This window comes from Budorcas taxicolor, chromosome 9 (assembly GCF_023091745.1).
Source record: "Budorcas taxicolor isolate Tak-1 chromosome 9, Takin1.1, whole genome shotgun sequence".
NCBI lineage: Eukaryota > Metazoa > Chordata > Mammalia > Artiodactyla > Bovidae > Budorcas > Budorcas taxicolor.
In genome coordinates, this window is record NC_068918.1 from 92,593,450 (window position 1) to 92,616,508 (window position 23,059).

Here is a 23,059-nt window from a genome sequence, read left to right on the forward strand (position 1 = left end):
TCTCCCAGGGCCCTGACGGCTGAGGGCGGCAACCCCGCAGATCCTCAGGGCTGGTGGGGAACCGTCAGCTCCCAGCGAGGGGCAGGGTGTTCATCATGACCAAGCCATCAAGGGCCAGCCCAGCACGCGAGGTCTCGGTGGTGCCAGCGGGGCTGGAGGAGATGACAGGAGAGCGGGGTGGCCAGTGTCTGAAGCCAGATCAGGAGAGCATAGCCCCTGGAGATGGACTCTGGAAAGGAGACGGAAGCCGGAAGAGCAGAGCCCTCGCGGGTGGATGGCCCTGCCCCTGTGTGTCCCGGACGGTCGGTGGTAGCTTACTGGCCATGCTGTTTTATGCTCAGCAGCATGTCTGACTCCAGATCCTGCTGCCTCGTCTTCCAGGAGCCCAGGATGTCCCAGGACTCTCCAGAGAAGCTGCAGATGTTCACAGGGATGAGCTAGGGACCCCCGTAGGGTCCTTCTCTAATTCACAACGAGAATGATCGGCAGAGAAACCAGAGCCCCTCGCTGTATCCTCAGAGGGTCCTGCCCTGGGGACTGTTCAGCCAGCATGGCCTCCCGGGCCCTCCCCTTGGCCACCTGAGGTCACACGTGCTCTCGCATGCTACAGGACCCTCTGTGACTCTGTGCGGTGTTTCTCTGGCCCAGCACCCACATTCCCCACTGCCCCCCAGGCTAATACACACACAAGGCTTGGAGATGCCACCCCAGGTCCTCAGGCAGCCCTGCCGGGGGGCCCTCATGACTACAGCAGCCAGTATATTTTGGGCCTACTTCTATCACTGAACAAACCACAGTGCGTAATAAACAAGGGTGAAGCCCAAATAATCCAGTCTTCCAGCTGCTGGGTCCACTTGCACCATCGTTGAAATAGACACAAATTTGACTCCATTTTGGACAAATATAAAAGTAAGATCTCTCCACTTATGGCACAGAAAACAACCCTGTTCCTGCTGTTCCACCCACTGGCCACCGAGCCTCTGCCAGGCCTAGCTGGGGGCCTGCTTGCCCCCTCCATCTGCCTGTCCCCTCAGGCCCACCTCGCCCCTGCACTTTGCCCCTCAGGCCTGGCTGGGGGCCTGCCTGCCCCCTCCATCTGTCTGCCCCCCAGCCCCGCCTCGCCCCTGCTCCTTGGGTACTGCATCCTACCAGGGGAGGGGGGCTCCCTCGGCTGGCTCCTCAGCCTTCTCTGGTCTGCAGGGAAAAGGCAGGGGTGAAACCCACCCGAGATTTCTGGCCTCTTCATCCACATGACTGGGTTTCTCAGGCGGCGTCACCGACCTGTGTCCCCAGCATCTGCCACAGGTGTGGGGGCCCCTCACTGAACAGTGCCTGCCTGCGGCCAGCAGTGGCCGGGGGACCTAGACTCAGACTCACTGGGTGAGGATGTCATGCCTTCAGGGGACGACAGGGTGGAAACACCATCTCAGGCTCAGCAGCCGCCTCCAGCAGGCGATCTGGGGCAAGGGCCTCGGCCTCATCACCTGTCAGGTGTGCGACACCAACCAGAGGAACTTCTGCCGTTTCTTCCACTGCAGATGTTATGGACTCACTCTCGGAGGTACTGAGCGGTGTTCCTCCAAATTCATGTGGTCAAGTCCTAACCCCAGAACTTCATGGGAAACCTTATGTGGAAATGTGATTAGTTGGGATGAGTTCACCCTGGGGCAAGCTGGTCCCTGACCCCATACGGCTAGGGTTCTGATCAGTTCAGTTCAGTCGCTCAGTAGTGTCCAACTCTTTGACTCCATGGACTGCAGCACACCAGGCCTCCCTGTTCAGTGCCAACTCCAGGAGCTTGCTCAAACTCATGTCCATCGAGTCGGTGATGCCATCCAGCCATCTCATCCTCTGTTGTCCCCTTCTCCTCCTGCCTTCAATCTTTCCCAGCACTAGGGTCTTTTCCAACGAGTCAGTTCTTTGCATCAGGTGGCCAAAATATTGGAGTTTCAGCATCAGCATCAGTCCTTCCAATGACTATTCAGGACTGATTTCCTTTAGGATGGACTGGTTGGACCTCCTTGCAGTTCAAGGGACTCTCAAGAGTCTTCTCCAACACCACAGTTCAACAGCATCAATTCTTCAGCACTCAGCTTTCTTTATGGTCCAACTCTCATATCCATACATGACCACTGGAAAAACCATAGCTTTGACTAGACGGACCCTTGTTGGCGAAGTAATATCTCTGCTTTTTAATGCTGTCTAGGTTGGTCATAGATGAAGAGCAGAAATTTGGACAGACGGGACTCCTCTACAGTTCAAGGATCAATAGACAGAGATCTCGGCTGACTTAAAGGTGATGGGGTCAAACCACAGATTGACGAGAGGACCCAGGGCTTAGGTGAGATCTTCTGATGTTGACAAACTCACAAAAGGGCCAGAGGACTTTGAGGGGTGGGTCAATAAAAAGGCTCAATACAATTGAGAGGGGAAAGAAGTCCCAGCCTTCTAATTGAGCGGCCTGTGTAGAGCAAAATTAATCTACACAACATAATTTTCACTTTGTAGGCCAAAGATTTAAGGCAATTAAATTTAGTAGCCGACCTGGGTCAAGTTGGGTGAGTAATAATTCTGACTATGATTTCCTCTTTATATGAGTCTGCACATCCTATGACATTAATATGAAGTGGTCTTGCAGGATGGTCCATAACTCCTGGACCTTTACAATAATTCACTTTAGGGATTATCAGGAGGGCATTCTCTGGCCACGGATGGGCTGTTTTCCAGGCTGCTACAGGCTCCACTGTAGCAAATCATCATAATTTGATGATTATTTATCCACCTAATGAGATCAATCCATCTTTCTCTCTCATCAGGTATGCAAACTAAATAACAGAACAATATTCTGGGTTAGAAAACTATGATTTTTGTGATGTTAAAGTCTAAGACAAAAGTAAATTTAGAAAATTCTTTCCTTTTTCCAAAACAAAGGATGAACAAATACATTTCCCCTCCCTTGGTTTGGTCACAGTCACCCACCAATGCCATGAATTCTCCCCACCAGATACCATGATATTTGAAAGAAAAGAGGGGCTCCCAAAGCAAAATTCTTCAATCGCTGCAAGAGATGAGACCAAACTGTTCGTTCTGTGTGTTTCAGTGGATAAACGAGCTAATGTCTTCATTTCTAGTTCCTGACTCCAGTTTCTGCCTCTGGGGAGGTTAGGCAGGTGAGACCATGCCTGGGCACTGCCCAAGGGCAGGGCAGTTGGGAGCGGAGTGGTGTGCCTGCTACCTAGGAGGCAGGTGCTCACATATGCATCCATAACAGGACAGGTATTCAGAGTTTGCTGCGGCACTCACAAACGACAAGGCAGAGACTGGGCAGATTTTCCTAACAAAACCTTGGTACTGAAATCAAAGTTTCGATCATCGGCAGATCCACTGGTGGCAGGTTGCGTGATGGCTTCTCAGGGTGACAGACCAGAGAGGTCCCTCTTCTCCACAGCTGGTTCTCTCTTGTTCTGCTTCTGGCGTGGACTCAGGACCCAGCTGGGTGCTTCTTGATTCTTTGTCTGGTGCTGCCAGCCCTTCCAGAGACAGCCCAACAGTCCCTCACCCACTCTGCCTTTTTGCAGTGATCTCAGGAGCCAGTTTAACAAGACCTGTTAAAATGCACTGCACAGGACGATGGCTGAGCCTCAGACAACTCTATCTGTACAAGCGGCAGGGAAAGAAAGACGCCCTCCCCACCCCCCAGAACTGTGCACTCCGATTATCTCTGCTTTTCACACTTTCCTTTGTCAAACACACTGCGTGTTTCCTATGCGTGAGGTGCCATGCTGGCTCTGGAGGTCTTCCTCACAACCCTGTGAAGAAGCTCCGCTATGACCCTCGCTTCACAGGTCGGGAAACCAGGTGCAGAGAGGGCCAGCCCTTTGCTGAAGGTTGCACAGCAAGGAAGTGCCGGGTGGGACAGGGTCCTGGTATTCCAGCCCCTCACCTGGCCCCGCCACGCAGGGCTCCTCCTGAGCTCCGCTCCCCCCTGGTTCACACCTGCATGTCCTCCACGTTCCAATCACCCCCAGGTGGCTCAGGGGTCAGGGGAGCTTACCCAGCCGGTTGCAGGGGTTCCGTTTGAAGAGCGCTCTCAGCAGACTCTGGGCCTCCACGCTGAGGAACTGCGGCATGCCTAGCTTGGCTCTGAAAAGCAGTCATATTTTAGGAGAAGAAGGACAAGCCGAAGGGGGACCAGAGTTTGCTCCAGTGCTCGGGGTTTCTGCAGTCAGCATCCACAGAGAAATCCAATCAAACCAATAGCAGCTATTCACAGCAGCTGTTTAATAATTCATTAAAAAAACAATAAAGCCCCTAAAAATAAACGGCAATGCTCTCATGAACATAAGTAACATTTTAAATGGAAATTAACTATGTTTTCTGAGACAATGACATCAAAGGCTTTAGAGAGACAAGTGGCGTTACTGACATTTTGGGAATCTCTCTCGGTTTGATGAGGCAGCTGGATTCTCCCATCCGTGTCCAGCTTAGTCTGTGGTCACATCTGGAAAAGGGGGGCCTCGCAGCCCCCTGGGGTCCTGGACACCCCCCACCTCCCTTCAGGAACCACGTGACCACAGTCTGATGCTGCCCCTTCAGAAATGCTGTCACTCCTGAGTGACAGGCTGTAAGTTCACACCTGGGATTTGATGGGAGGAAATTATTCTAGCTCCAGAAAAAGGTCTTATGCCCCCTTAGAATGAAAAGGAGCAGAGACCATCAATAGAAACAGCGGACCGCAGTTATGCACATCATCAGAGTAAAGGTCCCCTGATACAGGAAACATTGTCCATGGGATGTCTCTTATTATGGGATGCCTCTTATTTATAAAATGGTGTGATCTACAAAAATGCAAGGTCTGTAGGTGCCTCTTGGTTTTATAAAAGTTGTGGGTCCACCTGCAAGCAGAGTTTGAGAGAGCTGGTCACGAGGCCAAGCAGCTTCACGGCTTCTCCTGCAGGTGTGGTGAGCGCCCCCCTCTGCCTCGCTCCACCTCCCCCGCCCCTCCCAAGCAGGGAAGGCTGGAGTGACCTGGAGCCCAGCTGTGCCCGGGGCCACCTGCCCACCCTCGTCTGCCCTCTGCCTGCTTCTCTTTCTCCCACGGACTGCTATTTGACATCTGGCTCAGATGAAGCCGGTCCACATTTAAGGAGTTACAGCAAGGGACTTCCCTGCTGGTCCAGCTGTTAGGACCTGGCGTTCCCACTGCAGGGAGCGTGGGTTCGACCCCTGGCCGGGGAACTCTGGGGAGTCCCAGGAGCCATGCAGCGCAGCCAACAAACTACAACGGCGTTTAGAAGGAAGAAAGACTGGTTCTGTGGTTAGATCTCTTTCTAGGGTTCTAGGTCATGAGGCCGAGCAGCTTCACAGCTGGAAAAGGCCAGTTTCCATTCCAGTCCCAGAGAAAGGCAACGCCAAAGAACGCTCAAGCTACCGCACCATTGCACTCATCTCACACGCTAGCAAAGTCATGCTCAAAATTCTCCAAGCCAGGCTTCAGCAACATGTGAACCGTGAACTCCCTGATGTTCAAGCTGGTTTAGAAAAGGCAGAGGAACCAGAGGTCAAATTGCCAACATCTGCTGGATCATGGAAAAAGCAAGAGAGTTCCAGAAAAACATCTATTTCTGCTTTATGGACTATGCCAAAGCCTTTGACCTTGTGGATCACAATAAACTGTGGAAAATTCTGAAAGAGATGGGAATACCAGACCACCTGACCTGTCCCTTGAGAAATCTGTATGCAGGTCAGGAAGCAACAGTTAGAACTGGATATGGAACAACAGATTGGTTCCAAATAGGAAAAGGAGTACGTCAAGGCTGTATATTGTCACCCTGCTTATTTAACTTCTATGCAGAGTACATCATGAGAAACACTGGACTGGAAGAAACACAAGCTGGAATCAAGATTGCCGAGAGAAATAGCAATAACCTCAGATATGCAGATGACACCAGCCTTAAGGCAGAAAGTGAAGAGGAGCTAAAAAGCCTCTTGATGAAAGTGAAAGAGGAGAGTGAAAAGTTGGCTTAAAGCTCAACATTCAGAAAACTAAAATCATGGCATCTGGTCCCATCACTTAATGGGAAATAGATGGGGAAACAGTAGAAACAGTGTCAGACTTTATTTTGGGGGGCTCCAAAATCACTGCAGATGGTGATTGCAGCCATAAAATTAAAAGACGCTTACTCCTTGGAAGAAAAGTTATGACCAACCTAGATAGTATATTCAAAAGCAGAGACATTACTTTGCCGACTAAGGTCTGTCTAGTCAAGGCTATGGTTTTTCCTGTGGTCATGTATAGATGTGAGAGTTGGACTGTGAAAAAGGCTAAGTGCCGAAGAACTGATGCTTTTGAACTGTGGTGTTGGAGAAGACTCTTGAGAGTCCCTTGGACTGCAAGGAGATCCAACCAGTCCATTCTGAAGGAGATCAACCCTGGGATTTCTTTGGAAGGAATGATGCTAAAGCTGAAACTCCAGTACTTTGGCCACCTCATGCGAAGAGTTGACTCATTGGAAAAGACTCTGATGCTGGGAGGGATTGGGGACAGGAGGAGAAGGGGATGACCGAGGATGAGATGGCTGGATGGCATCACGGACTCGATGGACGTGAGTCTGAGTGAACTCCGGGAGTTGGTGATGGACAGGGAGGCCTGGCGTGCTGCGATTCATGGGGTGGCAAAGAGTCGGACATGACTGAGCGACTGAACTGAACTAGGGTTCTAAATGCAAAACCTATTTTCATGGTAAAATATTCTGCATGAACATTAAGGAGAAAGTTATGTTCACACTCAGTCACAGGCTTCCCAGATGACAGTAGTGGGAAAGAAGGCTCCAACGCAGAAGACCTGAGACAAGGGCTTGATCCCTGGGTCGGGAAGATCCCCTGGAGGAGGAAATGGCAGCCCACTCCAGTTTTCTTGCCTGGAAAGTCCCATGGACAGAGGAGCCTGGTGGGCTATAGTCCATGGGGTCACAAAGAGTCGGACACAACTGAAGCGACTTAGCATGCACACACTCAGTCACACGGGACACAGGACTCCTGCCCATGTCAGGCAGGAGAGCTCAGGCCCCGGCATAAGCGGGCAACAGGCAGACTAGGGAGGCTCTCTCAGGAGCCCCTGCACCCTCTGCCCCTGAGTCTGCGTTTCTGAAGGTCACCAGCCATCATGTCTAAAGACCCTGCCATGGGACAACTTTGATGAGCTTCACGGATGGGAAACAGACTCTTTGATAGAAGATTTCATCAGAATCACACCCCACTCACTTTATCCACTGACAGGGAAATGCCAGGGGTGCTCACTACCATCATTGCCTACTGGATACTCTTGGTTTCGATGATGGAAGCTCTTGCTATCAGAAGGGGCGAGCAAGTGCTGCGGTGGATCCCAAGGTGGGAGGTTGACTCACTTGAGGATGAGGGCCATGGTCTCCTTCCTGTCCTTCCCCTGGAACGGCAGCGACCCCGTGAGCATCTCGAACTGCAGAGCAACACAGAACAGGAGCAAGTGTTCAGACCAACCCCACTGCCCAGTGGAGAGACCCAGACGGACAGGGTGCGCCCGAGTTCAAGTGGCCATTCAAAATCCTGGTCAATTATGTGCGGGCACCGGCCCACATGCTTGCTTAGAACAGAGCTGCACGGTGGGCCTCGGTGTTCAGTGCAGAGATGGATGGGCAGGCGATGGACATGGTCACCAACTCAGCTCCACAGCAGGGGGCGGGGGTCAGTGCCAGGACGGGAACCTGAAGGGACAGCAGGACATGGCCACACACCTTCCACGGGGGCGACTGAGGACCTGTCCTTCCCTGGCTGGTGCAGTGGAGCAGCTCAGCAAGGAGGCAGGGGAGGGGAGGGAGATCTTTCGGTCCAGATCGAATGCAAGGATGCCCTGTGGACTCTGAGAGCCATCGAGACTCGTCATCAGCAGGACGACCCTCCTCCTTCACCCGACTGTGATCCCCCGGCCCAGCGGTCACGAGACACTGAATGTGGAGCAGACGGGCCCCTAAGTGGGTCATTCAGGACGGAGTGTCCTGAGCCCGAGAGCAGGGTGGCCGGACATTCCCTGGAGTGAGGACCGCGGCAGACAGCAGGGGCGAGAGGCCGGCCTCTCTGGACCACTGTCTCCAAAGTCTGGGGCCATTTCCTGGGGCACAGGGGTGGGGGGGCCGGGGAGCCCAGGCCCTCTCTGCACTCCCTGCCTGTGGACCCTCGGGGCCCAGACCTTCCTGGGCTGGGGACCTGTGAAGATTTCCCCTATGCCCAGGAGACCCTCGCAGAGACGCTTGTGTTCATGAGCCAAGATGAGGCAAAGCGGCAAGAGGACACAGAGCCACAGCGTCGCCTCCTGCCCTCCTCTCTCCTCGCTCTGCCTCTCACGCCTCTTCTCCCTCGGTTGTTTTTCATTTCATCTTCCTTTTTGTGTCTTCACTATTCTTTATTTTTCCCCTCAGTCTCTCCATTTATTAAACATGCAATGATTTTGACCAGAAAACAGCAGGTAAGGTGTATTTTATCTTCATGGGGTAGATTTTATGTCTGCTGTCTTAATATAGAGACGTGGACAAGGTGGGTAGCATGTCCCCGCTCCCCCAGGAGCCTCACAGCGCTAACTCCAGGTGGCTCTGCCGCGTGTGGTCTTGTGTGCGGTCTTCTGTAACGTGCTGGCCGCTAAGACGGTCCTTCTCCCCAGGCTCAGGCCGGCCTCCTGCTCTGCCACTGATGAACATCTGGTACACAGACACACGTGGTGTTCTGTGACTTCAGAGCTTCGGGCACGGGCTCCCTGGGGAACCGCTGTGTGGTCTCTGGTGAGCCCAGTGTTCCCCCTAAGAGCTTGGAGAGTGTAGGGACAGGGTCCAGGGACAAGGGGAAGACGGGGGGTCCTCAGGGAGCCCACCTCACTCCGTGCGTCTTAGGGGGATGGAGGGGGACAGAGGGGGACGGAGGCTGAAGAACCGGAATCGCTCCTGAAGATGCAGAGCTGCGACCTGGGACCAGGAAGCCCGTGCCAAGAAGGTGATACCAAACTTCTGGCAAAATCTGCAGTGAGGGGGCTGACACCACGCGCCTACCCCCATTGCACACCCTCCAGACAGGGTGACGAGGAAGCACCCACATGGACGGGAGCAGAGCCATGGAGGCGGCTACCTTTCAGGGGGGAAGCTAACCTGACGGTCTCGCTGATGTGTCTAAAGAGAGCGGCTGGTCGGAAGGGACAGCTGGAGGTCCCATCTCAGGGGCCTCTGCCGTGAAGACGGACTGCGTCTCAGCTGAGGCCACCAGACGTCTAAATAACCAAGAACGCAGCATCACCAGCCCTGGCAGCCAGCACTCATGGGGCCTGCGTGAGGTCAGCAGCTTGTGCCGACCACCTTGCCTGGGTTAACCTGCTTCATCTGCTGTGACTCTGTTTGGGGAGCAGTCTTCTCATCACAGTGTGACTTCCTTGTGAGTGGCTGGAGGGGAGAGATCACACTGACTCTGGAGGTGGGGGCGCTGCCCAGCACAGTGGGCGGTCTCTTCCGGAAACCCGTGTGCTGGCATCTTGGCTGAGGCCGTGGGAACTGACCCCCGCCCCCCGAGCTGGTTCAACATGTCTGCCCTGCGGACAGAGGTCAGGGGTCTGTGCTGACAAGTTCAATCAGCCTGCACTTCTGAGTCTGCGGGACCAGAACCTAGAGACCAAGTGAGTCTCCTGGGTGCCAGCCGGAAGGCACGCGGGTGACACCCTGTAGGACAGAGGCCAGAGGTCCCGTGGCCGGGGTGTGAGGTGTGTGCTGGAAAGAGGCATCCGAACAACCTCCGTGGAATCTCCGAGAACCCCCATCACTCGCTCTCCTCGTTCATTAGACGCACAAGGGGGAGGCGGCTGGACAACCCGGAGAGGCCACGATGCTTCTCCCATCCAGGGTCAGACCCAAGAGCCTCAGAGATCTGGTTCCTGCTGAGGACATGCAAGCGTGGAGGGGCCGCCAGCCCAGGGCCCAGTGCAGGGGGGCTGGACGGGGGCAGGGGACAAGGAAGGCCGAGGACGGGAGGACCGTGTGGGCCAGCACCGCTTCTGTCGTGACAACAGGACACCCTGTCTAGATGGTGCTTGCTGCACGCTCTGCAAACACACGATCCGGAGAAAATCCACGTTTCTAGACGGAGATGTAAAATGCTCCACTCGTGTATTTTGGTTCATGCTGACTTTTATGGCTAAGTGGAGGGATTCTGTGATTGAAATAAGAAGAGCATCTTTAATCTGGAAATGACCGCACCCTTTAAAATAACGTTAAGAGCGTTAAGAATAAAGAAGGTCTGACTCTTCACACATCTGTATCCTTAGCTGAATCCCAGCTCTGTTTCCCGATGCTGGGAGCCTGGGGAGGACAGAGGGGAGGCTGCCAGGAAATGCCAGGCTCAGGGACGGATGAGTCACACAACGGGCATTGTCTTTCTGGGTTGTTCCCGGATCTCTGCGCTCTGGGGGTGGGCAGGCGCACGGGGGCACAGAGACCCGGGCGCCTGTAGACTGTGGGTGCCGCCCCACCACGCGCACACCGTACCATGAGCACGCCGAAGGACCACCAGTCCGCACTCTGCGTGTGGCCCCGCCGGTTCACCACCTCGGGCGCCATGTACTCGATCGTCCCACAGAAGGAGTAGGCTCTCTTGTCGTGGTCGATGGCCTCTTTACTCAGCCCGAAATCTACGGGGACACACAGCACACAGCACTCAGTCTCCGGGCGGTGCTCAGACCCCTGGCTGCCCGGCCAGCCCTCCCCCCACCGCCCTCCTGGGGCCACGCTGCCTGCAGAGGCTGAGCCAGGCCCCGCGCCTCCCCGTCAGATTCTGTCGGGATGAACACGTCCAGGAGTGCTCGCAAGGGCACCCAGAGCTTGGGTTCTGATGCCCGACGCCACTTCCCAGAGGCCGTTTTTGGCAGGACACCCTGGATGTCGGTGGCCTGGGGAGAGGCTCTGGGGTTGCTCTGATGGACAGGCATGGAGAGCACCCTGTTCCAAAGGAAAGGACCAGAAACGGGTCACGGGCAGGAGGGTGCTCAGGAAGGCTGCCCCCAGTGGTGAGGCAAAAAGTGGAAGACAGACAAGTCTGACGGGGCTTCAGAGCTCCTGCTGGGCGTCACCATCCGCAGATCTCATCCTCAAAGCCAGCCAAGGGGGCCTTCCTGCCACGCTCATGTTACTGCACCGAGGGGGTGGGGGACACAGTGAGCACGCAGGTCCTAAGACTACAGACCCCTCCAGTTCATCACCTGTGAACTTCAGGTTATGTCACCTCCTCCCGGGCCGAGTGAGGACCGAGAGAGCCCGCTGCTAAGACAGCCTCCCCACCACCCACGTGGGTCTGACACTCATGACCGAAGCAACCTGCTCTGCACATCAGAGTCTCGGGGGCTTGTCTGTCATTTGTGCCAAAATGACAAATCATGACAAATGACTAACTTGGGGTCGCTAATAAATAACAGAGACGGCAATGACTGCATCAGAGGAAGCCAAAATCCTCTGATCGAGCCCCCCAGGTCGGTAGGCATCCAATGTGCTGCTGGGGAAGAGCAGAGAAACAGCTCCAGAAAGACCGCAGCGGCTGGGCCAGAGCAGAAGCAATGCCAGTTGTGGATGTCTGGAGGTGAAAGTAAAGTCCGAGGCTACAAAGAACAGTACTGAATAGGGAGCTGGAACGTCAGGGCCATGAATCAAGGCAGATTGGAAGTGGTCAAGCAGGAGATAGCAAGTTGAACATCGACATTCTAGGAATCAGAGAACTAAAATGGACTGGAATGGGTGAATTTAACTCAGGTGACCGTTATATCTACTACTGTGGGCAAGAATCCCCTAGAAGAAATGGAGTAGTCATCATAGTCAACAAAAGGGTCCGAAATGCAGTTCTAGGGTGCAGTCTCAAAAATGACAGAATGATCTCTCTTCGTTTCCAAGGCAAACCATTCAACATCACAGTAATCCAAGTCTATGCCCCAACCAATAATGCTGAAGAAGCTGAAGTTGAACGGTTCTAAGACCTACAAGACCTTGTAGAACTGACGCCAAAAGAAAACCCTATTATTCCAGCTACCTCTGTACACGTGTGTACACGCGGGGTTTATGTAACACACGTGTGCAGTTCCTCACTCGGCAGAGAAACCCAGGGAGGTGTTAGCAGAACCTTAAATCTCCATGAAATGCCTGGCTGGCACTTTGGGACTGTTTTACCCGGGTGCAGAAGTCAGGTTTAGGTTCCAGCTTGTACGTGTTAGTCTCTTCTGCTGCCCTCCGTGTGGGCAGCACAGAAGCACCAACAGGCCAAAGTGGGCTCAGTAGCAGCCATACCAGTGGGCACGGCAGGTGCCCTCCAACCTGTGGCCCCCGCCTCTAGGGTGCCTCCTGAAGGGTCTGTCACACTAGTGCCCCATTCCCATGCATAATTCATGAGAAACTTAAAAAGCCTAACTGTTTGACATTAGAGAGAAGTTACTCTGTACTCTGCACTGGGGCGGGGTGGGCATCAGGAGCGGGGTGAGCCAGCCCAGAGGAGAGAAGAGGCCCCAAGGAGACCAGAAGGAGCCGCGGCCACAGGGACGCGTGTGCACGTGCTGCTGACGGAGGGCCTGGGCTGGTGCCCCGTGTACCAGGGCCGGGACGAAGTCAACAGTGAGGGGTGGGAGAGACTTACACACCTGTGATCTTAATATGCCCCTCTTCGTCCAGGAGGATGCTGGAAGAAAGGGGAAGAAAACAGATGCTTTGAGATGAGACACGCGAGAGGGCACGCGGACCCCAGGGGACCCGCCCAGGCCCCGGGGAGCAGTCTCCATGCCAGAGGGGGAGGTGCCTGCTGGCCTCCCGGCCGCTGCGTCCCTGGTCAGCAGCTCCTGCTGGGTCGGGCATGCACAGATGCTCGGGGTATGGGGGCAGGGGGCACCCCTGTGTCCTTGTGCCTGTTCACCAGGCTAGCGGGGACGGCAGGTCTGAGACCGTCTCAAGCCCGGGGGGACGGTTTGCCCCCCGCCCCCAGGACTGCCTGCCCTGTGAGAACAGGGCTGAGATGGGCCAGGAGCGCCTGAGCTGTGTAGATACAGAGCCCCTCAGGGATCTCCTGTCCCGAGGCGGGCGCTGGCTGGGCGGAGCCCGCTCCCTCTCCCCAGATCTCCCCGGGAGCCCCGTCCCGTCTCTCGGGACCAGCCCCGAGCTCCAGGGAAGCCCGTGAGACCTCAGGCTGGTCCCCTGGCTCTGGCCCTCGTCGCCGGCGCGGGCCACCTGGGACCCCCACCGGGAGCCCCGTCCTGCCACCCCCAGCTCTCTGCCATGGGGCCGGGCTCGCTCCCGCAGGCCGCACGGAAGGGCTGGAGGGAGGCCCTGCTCCAGGCTGCAGCCCATGGCTTCCTGGGGGCTTCCAGTCGTCCCGTCTCGCTCTTCACTGTAACTAAACCCTGCACTCCCAGCTTCTGGGAGGTGTCAGCCCAGCTCCAAAGAGACCAGGATGAGGATTGTGAGGATTAACACGTGGACCCGTAAACACATTTGGGAAAGGGAGGAAGCTGGGACACAGGTCACCAGGAGGACACCAGGCTGAGGGCAGTGTCGGTCACAGCAGGATGAACGCCATGTGATGCCACTTGCGTGGGGACCCAGAGCGGTCAGGTCCTTGGAGACGGGGAGCGGGGGGTAGGAGGTAGTGTTTCCCCGGGGACAGAGTGTCAGTTTTGCAGGATGGGGAGTTTGGGGATGGAGGGTGGTGATGTACAACAGCGTCAGTGTTCTTGACACGACTGACCTGTGCCACTGGAGGTGGTCAAGATGGTGCATTTTATGTTATATTCACCTTACCGCAACTAAAACAAATCAGCCATGGGATTAAAAGTAACACCACTATTTCATGGAAAAGGGCAGGAAAATTTACAGCATGTAAGTGAGATGACAGTTTATAGTGAAAGAAGCAAACGTTCTCATCTTTGCTTGTCAGTTACACTTCATCTTTGCCCCAGAAGTGAGCAGCTTTCAAGATTAACTCCCTACTAATTCTTGCTGACAACAAAAATCCTTGTTCTTCAGCCTGCAATGACGTATCACCACGTCTAACTGCTGGATCTCCCTGACCCTTCACGAGAGGGAGACTCGGGGTGCTGCCCTCCGGGGGGCCCAGGGCTCAGAGGAGGGGTGATGGTGGCCCAGCACCCGCAGTCAGAAGGCAGCATTTGCAGGGCGCGGGGACACTCAGGAGAGGGCCTTTCACGGTTATTCACACATTCATCATTTACACGTGCGGCCAGAGATGCCCTGCCCGGCGGGCGGTCAGGCTGATGCCGGGCGTGGGTCTCAGGAAAACGCACTTTGCATCAGAGGCGTGCAAAACACTCCTGGCCCCCAGGCAAACCCAGGTGCTTCCGTCAGTGGCGGCTGCGTCTCAGAGCTGACTGTGTGTTTTTCTCAGGTCACGGCAGAGGAAGGAGTAAGGGACGGAGAATGAGGCGGGGAGATTCACTTCCTGTGCCCTCGGGGCCTGGGTTGCCTTGCGTCCCAAGCCTTGGGGTCCCGCCAGGCCCCACCTTATCCAGCGGCAGGCGTGGACCTCAGTCTGCGGGGGGAGGGGGGTGGGGTGGGGGGTGTTGTCGACCACTTCAGGGGGTTGAGAAATCACCAACTCTGCAGCAGAGACCACTGAACTTAAAACCGCACCCTGTAGACCCCTCCTTTCCCAGTGGGGACTGTGTCAGCTCTGCACAGAAAACAGCAGGAGAATGCCTGAAATAAGACCATTACTATGTGGGGGGCTTTAGAAAGATTTAGACTGGATTAGCAAGATGCCCTAGAAACAACATCACAGATGATTGTTGCCAAAGGCACAGGAATCTGCTTGGGATCTGGGCTGGGAATCTGGCCCACTGTCCTTCAGGAGAGCCTGGAGCAGCTCAGCTGACTCTCCCCTAGAAACGGGCCCGGGCAGCTGAAGGGCTTCCAGAACCTGGAGGTGGAGGTGGGCCAGAGGCCAGCCTGGAGGAGGAGGTGTGGGGGGGACGTGCCCCCTGCAGGACAGGCCCCACCTAAGGGGGACAGCAGGTGTGGTTGGAGGGGTGGAAGGCCACCTCCAGCCTGACCAGCCTCCCCTGAACCACAGGGGTGTAGCCTGGCCTGTCTCCTGGGTGGGAGGAGTTTGGAGGGTCAAGGGGAAGAGGCAGGGCCATCCCACACCTCTCAGCACAAGCCATGCCTGCGTCTGGCCCCTTTCGGGGGGCAAGCAGGTGGAACCCTTGTGTGTGGAGGTGGTACCGGGACGTCCCCGGCCTCCGGCCTGACGTGTGCGCACAGGGGAACAGGGACAGAGTGAGGTCTCTGCAGGGCGGGGGCTGCTCACTTCTCTGGCTTCAGGTCTCTGTAGATGATGCCCAGGCCGTGCAGGTGGTCCAAGGCCAAGGCCAGCTCCGCCAGGTAGAACTTGACGTCCTCCTCCGTGAACATCACCTGCAGGAGACAGAGGAGGCTCAGCCTGCTCGGTCCGCCAGGTGTAGAGAGCGGGACGCTGCTCCTGAGGCCCGCCCTGAGCCCTGGGCCCCGAGCCCCGAGCACTGAGCCCTGAGCCTCGAGTCCTGAGCCCCGAGCCCCGAGTCCTGAGCCCCGAGCCCTGAGCCCTGAACCCTGAGCCCAGCTCCGCTCTGCAGACCGTGGCCCTGACCAGGCTCTTCCAGCTCCTACAACAGAAGACTGAGTTCTCGTCAAAGTTTCAGGACCAGTGAACCTGGGGGCTCTTCTCACAAAGTGACTCGACTTGTGGGTGGAACACTGGGCCAGGTTCTCTCCTCTAGCTTCTCTTGCCCCTCAAACCATGTGGCTTGGGAGTGTGTTTCTGGGTTTATGCTTTAATAGAAGTGCCTGGGATGTTCAGTTCAGTCACTCAGTTGTGTCTCACTCTTTGCGACCCCATGGACTGCAGCACACCAGGCCTCCCTGTCCATTATCAACTCCCAGAGTTTACGCAGACTCATGTCCATTGAGTCGGTGGTGCCATCCAACCATCTCATTCTTTGTCGTCCCCTTCTCCTCCCGCCCTCAATTTTCCCCAGCATCACGGTCTTTTCAAATGAGTCAGCTCTTCGCATCAGGTGGCCAAAGTATTGGAGTTTCATCTTCAGCATCAATGAATATTCGGGGCTGATTTCCTTTAGGATGGAATGGTTGGATTTCCTTGCAGTCCAAGGGACTCTCAAGACGTCTTCTCTGCTTGGGATGTACCATTTTATTATAATACAACCAGCTAAACCACGCTGTGAAGGTCGACATAAACAGGCCTGAAAGATTTCCTGAGATCACGTCTTGAATCTCATTTCTTTCTCAGACCTTACATCTTCACCCCTCGGGTTACGGACAAGGAGCCGCTGTCTCTCTGAAGCAGACGAGTCCACCAACACGACCCACTCATGTGGTGTCGGCAGGTGTCTCTCTCAGGGAGGCTGGTGGGAGAGGGATCCTGGCTCAGCTGAAACACGCTCGAGGCCATGGCGCCCAGCAGACCTCAAGGTCATTGCCTCCTACGGTCTCCCTGTCCATGGCGGCTGTGAGGACCAGCACGCAATTCTGTAGTCATCTCACCAGCAAGCTGGATGCTACCAGAAAGCATTCTCTACCTGCACTGTGAGAAGTCAGCATCACAGAGAGCAGAAACCCATGGCATGGCTGAACTCCCTCTGAAAATCAACGCACCAGCAGAAGGCTGCCCAGGAAGCTGGGGCCAGGATAAGGGTCGTCTGGGGAAAAGAACGTGATGACGTCAGGCTGGTGCAGGTGGAGCTTGTCCCCTTCACAAATGGGGTGCCTCCCAGCGGGGCTGGGACATGCACCCCAAGTCCTGGAGGGAAGCATCAGGGTCCCGCCAACCCTTGCCACCCCTCCAGCCTCTGGAATCGCTTGTTCCGTCTTCACGCTCGACCACCACCCCCTTCCCTGGCTGGATCTTTCTTCCCTAAATTGGCCAACACGCTCAGGGGGCTTCTCTGTCGTCAGATGCTGCTGGCTGTCGGGGTCTCCTACACCCAACCGTCCCCACTTCTGGACATAACCACCTGGGCGTGCCTGCAGTCCAGGCTCACAGTCACCATTTCCCTTTCTTGGCTGTTCCTGGGACTCAGCTTAGGATGGCCTCCAAGTTCAAATGACAAAGAGTTTCTCTTTGGGAATGAAACACCCACGGATGTGAGTTCTCAAAGGAGTCAGTGCTGAGACCGACACTCACAAGGATGCCGTCCAGTGGACTCGGGGAAAACAATGGAAAGAAAATACTTTTGCACGTACGGTTGGGGTTAGGGTAACGTTCATTTCCCGTGTGTCCGTGAACTCTGAGACCCAGTTGAGCCCACTGGACAGCTTCACTTCAGCTCTGAGACAGAAGGTCTTACAGGAATCTTACGTGTTCCCACTGGGAGCCACGGTAGGGTTTTTTGCTGATCGTCGCTGCCTTTTTGGTCCAGAAGCCCAACAACAGGGTGTGTCGCACCAGATGTGGCCTGACTCTTGCAGACAAGCTGGGGAGCAGACCAAGAGGCGCCAGGCGAGACATGCCAGCCTCAGTGATCCAGCCTCTCTGGACACTGAGCTCAGCTGGGAGGCAGGTTAAGGGACCAGAGACCTGCTCCCAGAGGGCTTTTGGAGAACTTGGACCTGATTCTCCCAGCCATGCTTTCAATCTATATTGCAAAGAGCCCGATACATCAGTTGTGCTGTGACCTGGCGGTCCGGTAGGAGATGGACGGACAGGGCAGCCTGAGGTCTCGGGGACCCCACCCTGCGCCACCGTGATTGACTGCCCACTTCGGAGTGTCACGCAGGGTGGACGGCTCGCCTGCTGTGACAGTGGGCGGTGAGGAAAGGGAGCGGGCAGCTGAACCCTCTGTTATGGCCAAGAGGAACCCCGCGGCTGGGGGGAGGCTGCATCAGAGGGTCGCAAACCTGCTGGTGCGTCGTCACCAGTGCTGCCGCCCTCTCTTCTGAGTAAGGGGAACCGCACGGAATCATCAGGACGGAAAGCCCAGAGTCACCCCTGCCGGGAGCAGGAGCCTGGGTTTCCCATCCCATGAAGCAGAGGCCAGAGAGCTCCCATGCTGAGCCGCGAGACATTCTGGAAAGTTCCCAAGTCAGGTGCTGGGGGCGAGGATAAGCCCCGGGGCTGTGAAGTGGCTGGGGGTCATGCAGGTCTCCCCTGTGTAGCCCTAACTGGACGCCCCAGACGCCCCTCCCAGGAAGAGTGGTCCTCGTGTTAACAGCATCTTCCTACAGTGGAAACTGAGATCCTGTGAAATAGTCTTTCCCATGTAACATAACCAAGTTTCCATCTGCTCTACGCAGGGTGGCTCGAGAACTCCACGGGGGTCATGGGAAGTCTCTTTTCTGAAGACCCTTCCCTGCTGGCTCAGTCAGTAAACAATCTGCCCGCGAGACAGGAGACCTGGTTTGATCCCTGGGTTGGGAAGATCCCCTGCAGAGGGGCATGGCAACCCACTCCAGTACCCTTGCCTGGGAAATCCACGGACAGGGGCGCCTGGCGGCCTACAGTCATGGGGTCGCCAAGAGTCGGACACGACTGAGCAACGAACACTTTCTTCCAGGACAACAGACTTCTTCTCCGTGTGACTTGCGAGACTTCTTTAAAACAAGTAACACACCTATACACACATCACACACCCCACCGCCATCACATGTGCACACGCATACTGCACACTCACACACACGCCACCCAGCACGCATGCAAGTGCTCATGCACACTCACACACAGCCCCCTCCTCCCACCCGCGTCCCGCAGACTCTAGGCAGCCACCCACAGCCCCCCGGCCCACACCGTGTACCTCCTTGGAGAGCCGGGTGAAGAGGTCCCCTCCGCGCAGGAAGTCCAGAATCAGGTAGAGTTTCCCCTCCGTCTGGAAGGCTGCGGGTGGAGAGAGGTAAGAGCGTTTTGGGGTCGCAGTGCCTGGGGTGGCCGTCAGCCCCTTGGGGCCCGCGCTGAGCGCTAGGAGCCCGTCTGTCTTTGGCTCAGACAGCACCGTGTGGTCTATAACGCCGAGTCATTTCAGATGCAGGCCTGGGGCAGGGTGGACAGCGTGGGGGGCAGCGCTCGGGGAGAGGGGGCCCACAGCAAAGGGCTCTGCCTGCGCTTCGCACGAACAGTCTGGAGACTGTTTCTCTTCCTTTCCTACTCCCTCCGCTTCTTTCCTTTCTTAATCACTAAGGGGACAGAAAGACACGCAGGGAAAAGTGTCAGTAGGTCCCTGGGCGCTCACCACCTCTGGGAACACTGGCCACCTGGGTCTCGTTGGAGGGTCGGCTTTGCTGTGAGCTGCTTGGGGAGGGGCAGGGCGACTGGACCGTCCGGGACCACCCTGTCCTTCTATGGAGCTGCTTCGGGGCAGCTCAGGGTTCAAGGATGCCCACCGCCCGTTCCTCCTCTGAGGGCCGCACTGGGGATGGGGCAGCCTGGCTACTGCACCTGGGGGCCATGGGGCTCGTGTCCTTGGTTTGGGCCCCGAGGGCCACAGGTAGGGGCCTGTGGTCCACAGTTCCGCCCCCACCCACCACGAGCAAGGGGATGCCTCGGTCAGAGGGGTCCGCCGGCGCGTGAGGGTCAAGAGAAAGTAATGCCCGCGGCCACCAGATGATCAGTCCAATGCTACCGCTGGCCTGTCACGTGGCGTCTGTGTCGCACACAGGGCGTCTGGCTGGAAGGGGCACTGACAAGTGTGTGAAGTTTCCCACACACTTGGAAACTTCATTTACTGAACATCGAGGCCAGAAGCTTATAATGTTGGGGTTTTAGAAATGCAGGGCTTCCCTGGAGGCTCAGCTGGTGAAGAATCTGCTTGCAGCGTGGGTTCCTGGGTTCCATCCCTGGGTCGGGAAGATCCCCTGGAGTAGGAAATGGCAACCCACTCCACTCTTCTTTCCTGGAGAAACCCACGGACAGAGGAGCCTGGTGGGCTACAGTCCCTGGGGTCGCAGAGAGTCGGACACGACTGAGCACACACACGCACCATAATGAAGCTTCACGATGAACGGGTGATTCACCTCGGCCAGAATGTCTCTCTCCATCTTTGACCTGACTCGGTCCCGAACTGCAAGACAAAAAAAAATGAAGACTTTCAAAGGCAGGACTCAGGTTCTGGAGAATGTGGAACACAAAACTTTATTTATTTATTTATCTTTAATATAAATTTATTTATTCTAATTGGAGGCTAATTACTTTACAATATTGTATTGGTTTTGCCATACATCAACATGAATCCGCCACGGCTGTACACATGTTCCCCATCCTGAAGCCCCTCCCACCTCCCTCCCCGCACCACCCCTCTGGGTCGTCCCAGGGCTCCACCCCGCTGGGGCTGCTTTTTAATGTGCTGTCCAGGTTGGTCGTGGCTTTTCTTCCAAGCAGCAAGCGTCTCTTAATTTCACGGCTGCTGTCACCACCGGAAGTGATTTTGGAGCCCAAGAAAATAGTCTGTCACTGTTTCCACCATTTCCCCATCTATTTGCCATGAAGTGATGGGACCAGATGCCATGATCTTAGTTTTCTGAATGTCGAGTTTTAAGCCAGCTTTTTCACTCTTCTCTTTCACCTTCATCAAGAGGCTCTTTAGCTCTTCTTTGCTTTCTGCCATAATTGTGGTGTCATCTGCATATCTGAGGTTATTCATATTTCTTTCAACAATCTTGATTCCAGCTTGTGCTTCATCCAGCCGACCATATCACAGGATATACTCTGCATATAAGCTAAATAAGCAAGGTGACAGTATACAGCCTTGATGTTCTCCTTTCCCAATTTGGAACCAGTCCTTTGTTCCACGTCCCATTCAGATTTCTGAGGAGGCAGGGAAGATGGTCTGGTATTCCCACCAGCTGAAGAATTCTTCACAGCTTATTGTGATCCATACAGTCAAGGCTTTGGCTTAGTCAATAATGCAGGAGTAGATGTTTTTTCTGGAAATCTCTTGCTTTTTCTATGATCCAACAGATTTTGGCAATTTGAAAACTTTAGATATAGATAATTTCCCACTTTTTTTTTTGTCACAAACTTCTCAAACAGATACAGAAGTTTAAAGAGCAGGCTGAATGGCCACTCCTGAAGCCTCCACCTGGATTCAACAACTGCTCACATTCGGACACATTTTCTCTTGCCCTCTCCTCCCCACACATACACACGTTTTAGCCAAAAGTCTGATGGTAAATCATCCACACCATGACCTTCCACCTCCAGTGCATTTATGACACACGCAGCATCTCCTAAGCACAGGACAGTCTCTTACACAACCCGAGCATGACTGTCACCCCTAAGGAAACCAACCCTCATTCCATAACATCATCCGGCACCCCATCCACAGTCCAGCCCTGCCCTAGGTCAGTCACAGCTGCTATTTTCCAGCACAGGGTTCTGTCAGGGCTCACACGTCACCTCTGGTGGTTGCACTTCCTATTCCTTTTGCTTCTAGAATAAAATGGCCCCACATCTTTGTCTCCTTGCGCTTTCTGTGGGCTTTCAGGGTTAAGTCCAGTTTCCTTGTAGATAGTCTCCCGTTGTGTCTGGTTGTTGCTTTCCTGGTTGCTCTAACTCCTATATTTCTAATGAACCAAGGTTAGGCCTGGAGGCTTTTTAAGGTTGAGGCCAAACATTTTTGGCAGAAACACCTCCTGGGCGATGCTGCAGGCCCCAAGGTGCAGTGGGCGGGGCCGGGGTGCTGTGATACCCTGCTCAGCGATGCTGAACTCCACTGGGTCAAGGGGGCAGGTCATCCGCCTCCCATCGGAAAGATGCACAAGTTGCTTTGTAAGTAATCAATAGCCTGAGGGATGACATTTTAGTACCAATGACCTGTGGGTTCCCTTACAATTCTTCATTGGTTAGCTCGCATACGATCCTAGCTTGGGTCATTTAGGGTCACAAAATGGCCATTTTCTCATTTCTGATGGGACTAGAAATCAAGAGGAACATCCATTCTCTCTCTTCCTGAGGATAACTGTGATTTATGGATTCTTAAAAATGAGTCTGTTGCGACAAATTGTAATATCATTCTTTTCAGTGCTGACACTGTCTAAAGTTTAGCTGTCTGGGAACACGGACGGAAACGTTTTGAGGCAAAAATCAATGAAAAACAAACAAAGCCACTGCTTGAGAGTAAGAACAACGCCAAGATTCCCACGAGCAAACTGGTACACCCAGGGCAGTGTCCAGATGACCTCCTACGGCCCCGCGTGTGTGAAGGCAGAGACGTCCCTCAAGAATTCCTAAGTGTGACAAGTATGATGAATATCACCCTCATAATCGGGCATTTAAGTCCTTCATTCTTTGGCCTTTTGACATATTCTTAGACCTGGGTCTCCTGCACTGCAGGCAGATTCTTTGCCATCTGAGTCACCAGGGAAGCCCTTTATTTAAGAAGTCCTTCCCAAAGGACGGCTATAATAGGGGGAAAAACACGAAAAATGGAAAATAACAGGCATGAGTGAGGATGTGGGGAAGCTGGCAGGAAGGTAAAATGGTGCAGCCCCTGTGGAAAACCATTTCGCAGCTCCTCACAAAGTTAAACACAGAAATACCATAGGGCTCAGCACGCCCAGTCCCCAAAGAACTGAAGCAGAGATTCCAGCAGATCGCACACACCCCCATCCACAGCAGTGTTAGTCACAAGAGCAAAAGAGACGGAGGCCACCCACGTGCCCACTGATGGATGGCTGAGTAAACAAAAGGGGGCGTGGCCATGCGGTGGAATGTTACTCAGCCCTGACAGATAAAATTCCGACACACGCTACAGCAGGGATAAACCTTAGAAACACTGCTGCTGCTGCTGCCGCTACGTCGCTTCAGTCGTGTCCGACTCTGTGCAGCCCCATAGACGGCAGCCCACCAGGCTCCCCCGTCCCTGGGATTCTCCAGGCAAGAATGCTGGAGTGGGTTACCATTTCCTTCTCCAGTGCATGAAAGTGGAAAGTGAAAGTGAAGTTGCTCAATCGTGTCCAACTCTTCGCGACCCCATGGACTGCAGCCTACCAGGCTCCTCCATCCATGGGATTTTCCAGGCAAGAGT

At 54.8% G+C, this 23,059-nt stretch overlaps 1 protein-coding gene across 2 annotated transcripts in view; it reads right to left on the minus strand.

Moving 5' to 3' along the window:
• RPS6KA2 (ribosomal protein S6 kinase A2) overlaps positions 1-23,059 on the minus strand; it is a 223,538-nt gene that overhangs the window by 48,394 nt on the left and 152,085 nt on the right. For both annotated transcript variants that reach the window (XM_052645466.1, XM_052645464.1), the window contains 7 exons: positions 20,015-20,095; positions 18,836-18,915; positions 15,358-15,464; positions 12,683-12,720; positions 10,554-10,696; positions 7,407-7,477; positions 4,055-4,143 (listed from right to left, as the gene is read on the minus strand). In XM_052645466.1, coding sequence (XP_052501426.1) covers positions 4,055-4,143; positions 7,407-7,477; positions 10,554-10,696; positions 12,683-12,720; positions 15,358-15,464; positions 18,836-18,915; positions 20,015-20,095 — 609 coding nt within the window. The remainder of the gene's footprint in view (positions 1-4,054; positions 4,144-7,406; positions 7,478-10,553; positions 10,697-12,682; positions 12,721-15,357; positions 15,465-18,835; positions 18,916-20,014; positions 20,096-23,059) is intronic.